Source organism: Conger conger, chromosome 19, assembly GCF_963514075.1.
Source record: "Conger conger chromosome 19, fConCon1.1, whole genome shotgun sequence".
NCBI classification, from domain to species: Eukaryota; Metazoa; Chordata; class Actinopteri; order Anguilliformes; family Congridae; genus Conger; species Conger conger.
In genome coordinates, this window is record NC_083778.1 from 6,612,989 (window position 1) to 6,626,473 (window position 13,485).

Below are 13,485 nucleotides of genomic sequence, written 5' to 3' on the forward strand. Positions count from 1 at the left end.
CTGAATAAATTCACCTGGTTCTCTGCTTCTCCAACACTACACCTTAATGTCAGATTCAGGGGAACGGATGTGATAACGGATGAGTCATTCCTGTGAACAACCAATATCTTGCAAAAGTCAAATATCATCGTTTGAAAAATGCATTTCGTGTTTAAATTGCAACATGTAGGGCCTGTTGCGAGGACAAATTGAAACACAATTAAGTTTTTTTTATTTTTTTTTATCCGAGCGCATCATGTGCAGTGACCGCACGAGCTTGTCAGTCGGCTCGTGTCGCCCACAAAATTAATAGCAGGTCACACATAATTGCATTTGTTTTACAGCGTACTGTAGTATGTCCTAATGTTAACATAGTTAATGTTGGAATTAAATTTCTTCACATCAATTGAAATATTTTTCGATTGAATTTAAAATTATGTTCTTTGTTTATCACACACCGATAAGAATTGTGGCCACAACCTGCGAGGTTGCAAATGTGTTAATATCACATCAGCGAAGCACAAGCCACAAATTAATCGGTTCGAAAAAGTCTCCCTCAAATCTCAAAACCAAGCAGTGTAAACACGTACATCTTGGAAATATTCATGTTTACACAGTCCGGGCGACAGTCAAAACGTTCAGAGCTCTTCTTCTTCTGAACCAACGCCATACAGTAAGCCTACTGTATTTATTGGGCAAGTTTGCAAATTGAGCTGAACAAAGATCCTCCGTCAGAGGTTAACGGTAGATTTAACCTCACATTTAAGTTCGTCTGTACAGTCATGGAGCGAAAATATGTTGGGAAAGCTGAGTTAGAGAGCTTGGAAAACAGATAAAATTACATTTCCATTGTTGTTATCAATGAATGACAATTCAGCAATTCAATCTAGCAACGTCGCAACACATTGGGGGACACGAAACAACCACCGTGCAGCTAGCTAGCAGTTTAGCTGCGGATTTCCACTTGTCATTCATACGAACTGATTAATTAAGGAGGAAGCTTTTAAGTACACATATTTTACAGACACAGCCTACTCGTTTTGTGAGGGCAGGTATCCTATCCCCAGTGACACGAATGGTTAATACAATAATCAATTCGCTAACGCGTTATGTCACCACACTCTGCGAATCGGGGTCCTACCTGGCTGGAACATACTTTGGAAATAAAAGATGACCAGAACAAAAGATCCCAAACAAGTGGCGAGTACCATCCGGCAAATTCTGCTCATCCTCATCAGTTCGAACACAGCCTGTTTCATGGCTGGAGACGGCTGAAAGGACGGTATATTCTGTGTACCGTTAATTTTAAATGTTTGGACCAGGCACCGGCGCGTGGTGCCGATGATGACATTAGCAGCGTTCGAGGCTCAAACGGACTCAACGCTTCCCCCGGACCGTACCATTTCTGACCGCACGCCCGGCTGCCGGGGAAGAAAAACTGTGTGTGTACCCCCTCAAAAACCAAAGAGAATGAAATCGCCCAGTCGCTGGTTTGGTGCTGGAGTCCAAAGCAACTTGGCAGATGGATATACATCCAGACGGCAACTCAAGCGAGACACGTTGTAGGTTATATGAAAATAGTTGTCGTAATAGCTGCAGTAGTAGTCAGAGTAACAGAAATGTTTATTTCAAAAAAGCGAACTATTAGCCGTGTATGGCACAATATTATTACACCTGCATTAGCTGTACAGTACTGTTTCATCCTTATTATTACTATACAGCTCATCAGATACATCTGTAGAGAATTAATGTTCCAGTATCATAATGTACAACACCTAACAACTGTATCTCAATGGTACTAAAATGTTATCACACCTGAACAGCTTAACACTATTGTATACACTTATAATAAGTTAATCGCACCTGGACACAGGTATCTCTCTCTCTCTCTCTCTCTCTCTCTCTCTCTCTCTCTCTCTCTCTCTCTCTCTCTCTCTCTCACACACACACACACACACACACACACACACACACTAATTGATAATTCAGGGAATTTAGGCAGTTCACCTTCTCCAAGAAAATGAACTCTGCTCACATGTAGGCTACTGCAGTATTTCCAAATTACGCATTGTCGTCTTTAGTATTAATCAAACAGATTCATTCGGCTTGAATGTCATTTTATTTGTCTTACTGGTAAGTGTGTGTGTGTGTGTGTGTGTGTGTGTGTGTGTGTGTGTGTGTGTCTTACCTCTCTTGCCATTGTCAGTCAGCTAATATTGCAAGACAGACTGAACACATCGTAATATCAGTGGTTATAAGAAACGAGGATTTTGTCCTTGAGAATTAATGTACAGTGCCCCATTCCATCAACTTCTGCAACAACTCTGTTGCGCCATCTGCTGGCAAATAAAAAATATGACGTGATCGATTGATCGCGGATGACATAGAATGTAACGCAGGGCCCGGATTGTAATTTCACAAATCAATGCAGTAAACGTATTATTACAAGAGTCCGTTGCCTGGCCGTTTAATATTATCAGTATAAACATTCTCTGCATCATATATTCTCTGCATTAATGGCAAATACAATAAAAGCAATGAGACTGGAAACGAAAAGAGTGGGATTTATGTTGCTGCTAGAAATGTGTACTCTTATTTCGAAGAACAATCTTAGAATAAATTGTGTATTTGTCTACAGAGACATTGTCCCGTGCATTTCAGGGTCCCACAGAGGTTTACCACACTCAAGCAGCCTGCACTGTCCTGAATGTGCATTACACGATAAACCCAGCCAAAAGAAAAGCCTGAAAAAGAGCAGAGTGTGTTTGTGTTTTGTGTTTGGGCGGCCTGTAGTGTAGTGGTTAAGGTAAATGACTGGGTCATGCAAGGTTGGTGGTTCTAATCCCGGTCAGTGTAGCCACAATAAGATCCGCACAGCCGTTGGGCCCTTGAGCAAGGCCCCTTAACCCTGCATTGCTCCGGGGGAGGATTGTCTCCTGCTTAGTCTAATCAACTGTACGTCGCTCTGGATAAGAGCATCTGCTAAATGCCAATAATGTAATGTATATGTAATGTTTTTCTATTACATTCTCGCACAAAGACAACAACCAGCAACCACACACCTCACATATTGATATGGTTTGGAAAACTATTATCAATTATGTGCGTGATGCATTCAGAATTTGCTGTATACCCTAATAAATGATGCATAAATTAAGATGTGGGTTCAATGATCAATTATCTCCTGTGTCAAGGAGACTGCCCAATGCCGGCTTGAACAGCCCAGCAATCCCTGGAGACGAACAAGATCTCCGCTTAGACACCAATCTGTCGCAAAGCCATTTCTCTGAATTACTCCAAACTTAAATGGTCCTTTACACGGTCTGCAATTGAAGCCAGAACAGTGGTTCTGGTGACATAGAATGGATCTCACATGTCCCTCTGAAAACCCTACAGTGTTTAGATAGCGTCTCACTTAGCAGAGATTAGGAAATGCGATTTCCGCCAGTTGACCTGGGGGAGACCTGTAGCGTAGTGGTTAAGGTAAATGACTGGGACCCGCAAGGTTGGTGGTTCTAATCCCACTGTGTAATGTAATGTAATGTGTGTCCTGTGATGGACTGGTGACCTGTGTATTCCTGCCTTTCGCCCAATGTATGGTGGGATAGGCTCCAGCCCCCCTGCGACCCTGTTCAGGATAAGCGGGTTAAGATGATGGATGGATGGATTTTATCGAAAGTGCTTTACGATCGATGCCACTCATTCATCCATTCATACGCAAACTCACACACTGACAGCAACTGGCTGCAATGCAAGGCGCCGACCAGCTCGTCAGGAGCATTCGGGGGTTAGGCGTCTCGCTCATGGACACTTCAACACACCCAGGGCGGGGAATCGAACTGGCAACCCTCCAGCCACTATCTCCGGAGCTAATGTCGCTGAAGTTGTGTTAGGAGAGCAATTTACTGGACCAGAACTGGAACCATGTTCATGCAAGGTGCAGCCTGCGAATGAGAAATAATCAAACATTTAAAAATAATTTGATGCCTACAAGATGCAGTTAGGTATTATACAAAAGATTCTAATATGTCTAAAGATGTATCTAACGAGCTGCACAAGTAGAATAAGGGTGTAACAGAACAGCATAGGTAATACTGGAGTGCAAAGCAGGCGTATAGATAAAGTAAACACATATGTACAGTGAAGATAATGTAGCTAATGTAGCGTCTTATGAAAATGAGTTCTGCGCATGCTTTGGTAGCACTTTGCCTGAATTGTTTGTGCTGAATACAGAACAAGACCACGAGCGTATATGTCGTCCCAAGTGTGACTGATGCCGAGAGGGTCAGTCCCACAGCCGAATCCGCTGGAGGGGGCACAGAGTACACGACAGGAGAGCGAGGCTCTGGAACTCTCCCAGCTCGTTCCAGTCGTGTAACTTTCACCTCTTTTTTTCTTTTCCTTGCCCCTGACCTGGAAACAGATCGAGGTCCACCATCTTTAAGGGCATTGCAACCCGGCGAACGCTTGACTCGGAGCTAGAAGCAGAACTCCCGAACTTTCCTTTGAGCAAGGAAACGTGAGCGCATCCTTTGCGGGGGGAATTTACTCGGAAAGCCTGATATATAAATGGTCGACCTGTAGGCCCACCTCTTCCCATCTGCCATGAGTGTAACTGACGTGGAAAATAAGCCAATGGAATGAGCCCTCTGTGTGACTGAGAGAGATGTGTGGGTGAGGGGGAGAGAGAGAGTGTGTGAGAGAGGGAGAGAGAGAGTGAGAGAGAGTGTGTGAGAGAGGGAGAGAGAGAGTGAGAGAGAGTGTGAGAGGGAGAGAGAGAGTGAGAGAGAGTGTGTGAGAGAGGGAGAGAGAGAGTGAGAGAGTGTGTGAGAGAGGGAGAGAGAGAGTGTGTGAGAGAGGGAGAGAGCGTGAGAGAGGGGGAGAGAGAGAGTGTGTGAGAGAGGGAGAGAGCGTGAGAGAGAGGGGGAGAGAGTGTGTGAGAGGGAGGGAGAGAGAGTGTGTGAGAGAGTGTGTGAGAGAGGGAGAGGGAGAGAGCATGAGAGGGAGAGAGAGTGTGTGAGAGAGTGAGAGAAGATGGTTAACATACCATCTTCAAAACAACACCCTCCATACTCTTTCAAAAACACAACTAAAAATAATAGATAACAAAAACAAAAATGAATACATTGAAAATTGGCTGACTGAAATAAACAACTCCAACAAATTAGAATGTTATCGGTCATTGAATAGAAAATACACCTTAGCACAGTACCTTGTTAATATAAAAAACCCCAAACAGAGACGCACCTTAACAATGTACAGACTCAGTGACTATAGCCTGGAAATAGAGACGGGACGCCATAGGAAGGAATGGAAGCCCAGAGAGGAGAGAACATGTAAACACTGTGGATCCGGAGAAATAGAAACTGAATCTCACTTTCTCCTCTCCTGCCCCATATATGCAACTCTAAGGGAGGCTTTCCTAGGGAAAGTTAAAACCAGCATCACATCATATGACAGCAAAACATATGATGAACGATTAAGCATATGTCTGGGAGAAGCACCAGAACTTATAAAGTTGTCTGCACAATATGTGAGCGCTTGCCACGAGCTAAGAGAAAAGAAAATTAACACTGTAACATAGTCCCATAATCCGTTCCAGAGAACAGGAATTAGAGATATTTTCATCATTATATTTTTCAATCAACTTTTATTCACTTGATAATACACCTATGTATTATATAATTAACATAATAACCTCTCACCATCCATCCATCCATCCATCCATCATCTTAACCCGCTTATCCTGAACAGGGTCGCAGGGGGGCTGGAGCCTATCCCAGCATACATTGGGCGAAAGGCAGGAATACACCCTGGACAGGTCGCCAGTCCATCGCAGGGCACACACACCATTCATTCACACACTCATACCTATGGGCAATTTAGACTCTCCAATCAGCCTAACCTGCATGTCTTTGGACTGTGGGAGGAAACCGGAGTACCCGGAGGAAACCCACGCAGACACGGGGAGAACATGCAAACTCCACACAGAGAGGCCCCGGCCGACGGGGATTCGAACCCAGGACCTCCTTGCTGTGAGGCGGCAGTGCTACCCACTGCACCATCCGTGCCGCCTAACCTCTCACCATCACTTACTAAATATACGTTGTTGTTGTTGTTGTTTTTATTTTTATTTAGCTGTAGCTGAATTTGAATTTGAGAGAGAGAGGGGGAGAGAGAGTGTGTGAGAGAGAGGGAGAGAGAGAGTGTGAGAGAGGGAGAGAGAGAGTGTAAGAGAGAGAGGGAGAGAGAGTGTGTGTGTGTGGGGGAGAGGGAGAGGGCGTGAGAGAGGGAGAGAGAGTGTGTGTGAGAGAGGGAGAGAGCGTGAGAGAGGGGGAGAGAGAGTGTGTGTGAGAGAGTGTGTGTGGGGGGAGAGGGAGAGAGTGTGAGAGAGGGAAAGAGCGTGAGAGAGGGGGAGAGAGTGTGTGAGAGAGGGAGAGAGTGTGAGAGAGAGGGGGAGAGAGTGTGAGAGGGAGGGGGAGAGGGAGTGTGTGTGAGAGAGGGGGCGAGAGAGGGGGAGAGTGTGTGAGAGAGAGGGGGAGAGGGAGAGAGTGTGAGAGAGGGGGAGAGGGAGAGAGTGTGTGTGAGAGAGGGAGAGGGAGAGTGTGTGAGAGGGAGAGAGAGAGTGTGTGAGAGAGAGGGAGAGAGAGAGTGTGAGAGAGTGTGTGAGAGAGTGTGAGAGAGGGAGAGGGAGAGAGCGTGAGAGGGAGAGAGAGTGTGAGAGAGGGAGAGAGTGTGTGAGAGAGGGAGAGAGAGTGTGTGAGAGAGAGCGTGAGAGAGAGCGTGAGAGAGGGAGAGAGAGTGTGAGAGTGTGAGAGAGGGAGAGAGCGTGTGAGAGAGGGAGAGAGTGTGTGAGAGAGGGAGAGAGAGTGTGTGAGAGAGAGCGTGAGAGAGGGAGAGAGTGTGAGAGAGGGAGAGAGCATGAGACAGAGGGGGAGAGAGTGTGAGAGAGGGAGAGAGAGAGAGTGTGAGAGAGGGAGAGTGTGTGAGAGAGGGAGAGAGGGGGAGAGAGAGGGGGAGAGAGTGTGTGTGAGAGGGAGAGAGCGTGAGAGAGAGGGGGAGAGAGAGGGAGAGAGTGAGAGAGGGAGAAAGGGAGAGTGTGTGAGAGAGAGGGAGAGAACGTGAGAGAGAGGGGGAGAGAGCGTGTGAGAGAGGGAGAGTGTGTGTGAGAGAGGGAGAGAGCGTGAGAGAGAGGGGGAGAGAGTGTGTGAGAGAGGGAGAGAGTGTGAGAGAGAGGGGGAGTGGGAGAGTGTGTGAGAGAGGGAGAGAGCGTGAGAGAGAGGGGGAGAGAGAGTGTGTGAGAGAGGGAGTGTGTGCGAGAGAGGGGGAGAGGGAGTGTGTGTGAGAGGGAGAGGGAGTGAGAGAGAGTGAAATCCCAGCGCAGCCATGATGGTACCCCTCTGTGGTCCTGGGGGACAGACAGCCATGCAAAGTATCATGGGAACAGCCACTTGATCTTTTGTTTTTTTAAATGCTACTTATTTTATTTAAGTTGGGCTCAGAACACAACGGAGTGAGGCCCCACAGGTACTGCAGGTTCCAGCCTCACCTATGAACAATGTTTTCACACAAAGCTGGAACGAACGAGGACGTTTCTTGTGGTCATTTTCCATCGGAGAATCTGGGTAAAGCCGTGAAAAATAAGAAAAGGAAATCAGGATGCTAAAACCTCAGAACCAGAGGACAGGGTGGTATCTCATAGACTCAGAAGCCTTTACTGTTGTCTGGGGGATAGGTTATATTCTTGTATGTGGAAATACTTTGCTCATTATAATAATGTATATATTTTAAAGATATATCGATATATCGTCCATTCCATTGTCCTTTTAATATTAAGGCGTGTGGCGACACCTAGTGGTACAATTATGACACGAGCGCCTCATCTCACACACAAAAAAATATATTTCGTGTGTGAAAGGAAAACAGATTACAATTACAATGATACAACTTCACGTATTGAAAACATGTTATTTGAACCAAAGTAAAGTAATACGTTCTTCGAAAGAGCTGCGGTTTTTTTGTAGGCCTACGCAGGATTGTTTACAATGAAGTATTAGGGTTGCTAGGCAAATAAGATGAAAGAGGAAAAACGCTCTTGGTGCAAGATAGCCCACAAAGTACATTTCGTATTGTGTCATTATGCTTTCTGGAAAATACCGCCCCTACCGATAAATTATGGGTAGAATGCTACAGCCACAACTATTGAACTGTAATTCACACATTGTCAGCTCACCAATGTGACCCCACAATAACACAGGAAGGATTCACAAGGCGAAGCATGCGCAGTTGAGCACGCATTTACGTAGGGGCTTTGCTTTTGGGCTGATATTGAATAAATTCAGCCCTAAAAACCTTTGGTTTATGTTCATAAAATGCATGAACGTTCAATTGACATTCGTTTGAATTAAAGCACGCATGCATGACGGCTGCCAAGGAAATTCAATATTTAATATCAAGCTAAATGCAACATAAATCAAGAATTTACATGACAATTACTATTTACTTTCGGATTCGGGTACTGGCAGGTTGGTCAGGCAAAATTATCCTCGGTGGTAATGTTGCTGGACGATTTGCAGAGCAGAGAGAGGGCTTTCTGTCCATGTTAACAACTGTCACTTGGAAAGAGGTTCGAGTCGCGATAGTCAACGGAGGGGGAGGGCGAGTACCCGTTCCACTCGCAAGCCTCGCGCACTAACCTCTGATTGGGTGACGTATCACGTGCGACGCACTTTGGCTAATAAGAGGCAAGTGCGCATTGTCAACGTAGACAAAAGAAACGCAACTAGTTGGCGCTGTTGGGACGCGGAGCTCCGCGCTGGGACTGGTTCTTTCGCAGCCATTTTCTGTCCAACCAAACGGCCGTTTTGAGAAGGTAACCAACCAGGGCTGCATTGCAGGTTTGTGTCTGACTCCGGCCAATGATTGCTAACCGATTTCTCGTTAGCTCGAATGGAAATGTCCGTCTCTGACTGATTTTTATTTGTTGTCTGAGTGAATGAGAGATTGAGAGCAGGAAGTACCGAGATGAGATAATAATTAAGTTTCTGGTTTAAATCTTGGGTCTGCGCTGGCTTTGGCGACTAACAATACAGGCCCGAGCTGGCATCTGATGCTCGGCATTTCTTTGTGAAAACCCTTCGATTGAGATCTTGGGTAGCCAGACATAGTGTCTCTCATATGGATATTAATCGTGATGGATCTTGCACTAAAACTGTACATTTAACCACAATGGAGAGTTGACAAAGTGAGTCATTTTCGATACAAGTAGTTTCCATTCCTCTGCGTAGTACGAAGCGCTTTGGATAAGATGGAAAACGCGCTCCATTTCACTGGGTAGCGATAGCCTAGCTAACATTAGGTAACGTTGTTGTGAAATTAATTTACGTGAAAACATGTCGTTCAGAGTACAGTTTGTTGTACGTTAGCCAATGTACAACGGAAAACTAGTTGGATATTTCAAGCAAACAACTGGGTGTGATCAAAAATACAACATGATCACTAACAAGTTATCAAGCTTATTTTACCAGTTCCCTACAGGCTAACGTTAGCTCACTAGCTATAACGTTGTCTGTGGTAAACAAAGGCTGGGGAGGTATTTGGTCACCTCCAGTTATTTCGATGTCGCTAGAAAACGTTAACTTTTAATTAATTGACTGACTGGTGCAAGCTCCAGTTTTATTATGTTACTACACACCAATGTGACAATTTTCCTAATGTTTTTATTTGAGTTGGATCACAATTGTTATAACCACATAGCTAGCTAACGTTATGCAAATTAACAATCACGTTAGCGATAGGTAACTTAACGTAGTCTGGTGTCAGGAAGATCTATTTTATTTCTCTATTAAATCGCTGGTTGGCAAGCATTTGATGCCTATCAGAAGTTAGTTGGCTAATTATAATTTATTAAAATAGCTATGGTGAATGACCTGAAGAATTCTCTTATGGATTCATCATCCCCAGTTCAGATTGCAACGCGGGAACAAAGGAATGACTATGAATGAGACTAGGAGGAGCATGATCGCAGACCAGCCTTAAATATTACATTATTTAGCAAACTGGCTGTTTGGACACGTTTATGCCAATGTGGTTGTATGAACATGAATTGAACTCAAATATTAAATTCTACATACAGCGAATGAAACGTTCCAGTGTGGATGCGTTATTACTTAAAACGAGAGAACGTAAAAACAAGTTACGCTAGTTACTTCGCTATTAGTTAATGTGATATATTTTGAACAAAGGTGTTCATGCAAACTGACGGACCGTTAAAAGATGCCCAGGGTATCTTTGTGTGACACGCCGGCTGTCATGTCTGGTTTCAGATGGACGGAGACAGTTCAACCACCGATGCCTCCCAGCTGGGCATTACTGGAGAGTACATGGCAGGAAGCCACTACGTTCTGCAGTCTCAGGACGGTAATACCCATTTTCTGTCACCTTCGGTCTTTCTGAAATGAAACTTGCGCTGCCAATAAGGCACGGTTGTGTTGTGAAATGCAGAACCACAGTGCCTCAATCTAGGATCCGCGACCCTCTATATATGCTGGTCTTCGTTCCAAGTCCTTGACTTTTATAACAAATATTTGTTATTTCTGAGACAATATTAATGTCTCTTGAGCGAAGGCCACATTATGTCAGTACATATACTGTATATATTCCTATATATGTCCTATATTCACATCCGAGGACTTGTGATTGGTGAGAAATTACGACATTCTGTAATGCCACTTGAATGACAAATGCTTGCGTTGGAAATGGTTATTATTTAGGGTTTATTTTATTATTGTTGACCTAAAAGATGATGGAGACGAAGGCTTGAATGACCACGAAGACGGCAACGGCAGCAAAGACAACTTCCGCGAGCAGGACATCTACCTACCCATCGCCAACGTGGCGCGCATCATGAAGAACGCAGTTCCTCAGACGGGAAAGGTATCTACAGGGTTCGACGCCGACATTCAGAAGCACACACTCCCACACGCATGTTCTATGAAACATTCTCTCCAGTTGGTACACCAGAGCAAATGCACCTGAAATGGGAGCACTATAGAGTCCCGTATCTGGCATCAGTAACACCTCTATGGTGTACGCCCTCTATGGTGGCTGTCATGCAAGGCGCCGACCGGCTTGTCAGGAGCATGTGGGGGTTAGGCTCAGGGACACTTCAACACACCCAGGGCAGGGAATCGAACTGGCAACCCTGAGCTAATGTTGCTGAAGTTGTGTTAGGAGAGCAGTTTACTGGACTAGAACTGGAACCTTGAGCTAAAAAATAATTGCCAAACGACTGCGCTTACCTCCTGAGCTAATGTTGCCCTATAAGTTCACTGTTCACAACGCAGAATTTCCATTTGAACCTTTGAGCCTATTTGGGATTTGAACATGTGACCCCCCCCCCGGTTTAGAGTCCTGTTCTTACCCGAGCTCTCGATGACCTTGACCTCCTTCCGCAGATCGCCAAGGACGCGAAGGAGTGCGTCCAGGAGTGCGTGAGCGAGTTCATCAGCTTCATCACGTCGGAGGCCAGCGAGCGCTGCCACCAGGAGAAGCGCAAAACCATCAACGGCGAGGACATCCTGTTCGCCATGTCCACGCTGGGCTTCGACATGTACGTGGAGCCCCTCAAGCTCTACCTGCAGAAGTTCAGAGAGGTGTGCTCACGCTGCACTGTCACGCACACTCACTCACACACACACACGCGCTCGCACGCGCACGCACTCTCACTCATGCCCGTTCTCTCACACACGCGCTCACGCACACGCATGCTCTCTCGCACGCACGCACGCTCACACACACGCACACATGCTCACGCACGCACGCACGCACGCTCACACACAGACACACACACGCTCACACACAGACACACACACGCTCACACACACACAGACACACACACACGCTCACACACACAGCTCTCTCATGCCCGCTCACACACGCACGCACGCACACACACACAGACACACACACGCGCTCACACACAGACACACACACGCGCTCACACACAGACACACACACGCGCTCACACACACACAGCTCTCTCATGCCCGCACACACACACACAGACACACACGCATGCATGCTCACACACAGACACACACGCATGCATGCTCACACACAGACACACACGCATGCATGCTCACACACAGACACACACGCATGCACGCTCACACACACACAGACACACACGCATGCACGCTCACAACACAGACACACACGCATGCACGCTCACACACAGACACATACGCACGCAAGCTCACACACACAGAACACACACGCATGCACGCTCACACACACAGACACACACGCATGCACGCTCACACACACAGAACACACACGCATGCACGCTCACACACACAGACACACACGCATGCACGCTCACACACACAGACACACACGCATGCACGCTCACACACACACGCGCACGCACACTCACCGGTACTGCTTACCTACACACTGGGGCACTCAGACCTTAAGTGCCTTAAAGTACCTAAAGTACACCGTCATTATAATGAAGCCTCTCTCCATATAAGCCGAAGATCTGCCGCCTCCAGCACGACATAGCGGGCTTTAGTGTGACGTAGGGAGCGTTCTATCTGTCATCATCGGACACTTTCTTTTCCCAGGCCATGAAGGGAGAGAAGGGAATCACCACCGTGTCTGTGGCCGAGGGCCTCGGAGACGAACTCACAGAGGACAGCTTCAGTAAGTGTGTGTGTGTGTGTGTGTGTGTGTGTGTGTGTGTGTGTGTGAGAGAGTGAGGGTGTGTTGTGTGTGTCGTCATGCCCCTTGGACCTCCTGTAACAAGTGCTATGTCCCAGGGGTCTACACTTTATACATTTATGACGCACTTGGTTAAGCGATGTACCAATGCATTGTGTCCGCTTCCAGCAAATCAGCTACCAGCAGGTCTCATTACTGCTGATGGGCAGCAGCAGAACGTCATGGTGTACACCACCTCTTACCAGCAGGTAAGCACACACCGGCACAGGTCCCAGTGAGACTGCACACACACACACATTGCAGTCCAGACATGCATGGTCTCAATCTCATAATCCTAGTTCTAAAATAATGGTGGTTGATACTTTCCTGTGCAGATCCCTGGGGTACAGCAGATTCAGTTCTCCTGATTGGACTTCCTGTTCCTGAGAGCAGGGCTGTGGAGCAGAAGAGGCTGGTGTCTGTGTGCCAGACAGAGGTCAGAGGTCAAAGGTCAAGGGTCAACATCACTGCACTGGCTTCTGGGAGGAGGGGGGGGCGGGGGGATTAGTGGGGGGGGGGGGGGGGGGGGGGGTTTGTGGTACCCTGTTGTGTAAATTTTACAATCCCGTTCACAAAGTTTAGTCGTGAATTTACCCTGAGTTTGGGTCTAAACCCCTGTCAGTTAGGTGTTTTTGGGGGGTTGTGTTTTTTTTTTTTTTTTTTATTGTCTTGAGGACTTAGTTTGTGGATTCATTTCCCCCTTTCCTTTGTACATTATTGTTTGGAGTTTTATCCAAGTTGGGA

At 46.4% G+C, this 13,485-nt stretch overlaps 2 protein-coding genes across 5 annotated transcripts in view; one reads left to right on the plus strand and one right to left on the minus strand.

The window, feature by feature from the left end:
• chst11 (carbohydrate (chondroitin 4) sulfotransferase 11) overlaps window positions 1–1,394 on the minus strand; it is a 38,720-nt gene extending 37,326 nt beyond the window's left edge. The window contains exon 1 of one of the 2 annotated variants that reach the window (XM_061229636.1): window positions 1,136–1,394. In XM_061229636.1, coding sequence (XP_061085620.1) covers window positions 1,136–1,238 — 103 coding nt within the window. In that variant the 5' untranslated portion in view covers window positions 1,239–1,394. Of the gene's footprint in view, window positions 1–1,120 lie in introns of both variants that reach the window. The other variant, XM_061229634.1, reaches the window with a different exon arrangement.
• Window positions 1,395–8,751: 7,357 nt separating this feature from the next.
• LOC133119129 (nuclear transcription factor Y subunit beta-like) lies at window positions 8,752–13,228 on the plus strand. 3 transcript variants are annotated; one of them, XM_061229555.1, is made up of 7 exons: window positions 8,752–8,876; window positions 10,305–10,398; window positions 10,781–10,914; window positions 11,436–11,633; window positions 12,606–12,684; window positions 12,871–12,950; window positions 13,077–13,228. In XM_061229555.1, the coding sequence occupies exons 2-7, from the start codon at window positions 10,305–10,307 to the stop codon at window positions 13,107–13,109; spliced, it is 618 nt and encodes a 205-aa protein (XP_061085539.1). In that variant the 5' UTR covers window positions 8,752–8,876; the 3' UTR covers window positions 13,110–13,228. The 3 variants fall into 3 exon arrangements, with proteins under 3 accessions (XP_061085539.1, XP_061085541.1, XP_061085540.1); XM_061229557.1 differs by having other exon boundaries at window positions 8,786–8,851; XM_061229556.1 differs by lacking the exon at window positions 8,752–8,876 and adding an exon at window positions 8,920–9,223.
• The last annotated feature ends 257 nt before the right edge of the window (window positions 13,229–13,485 follow it).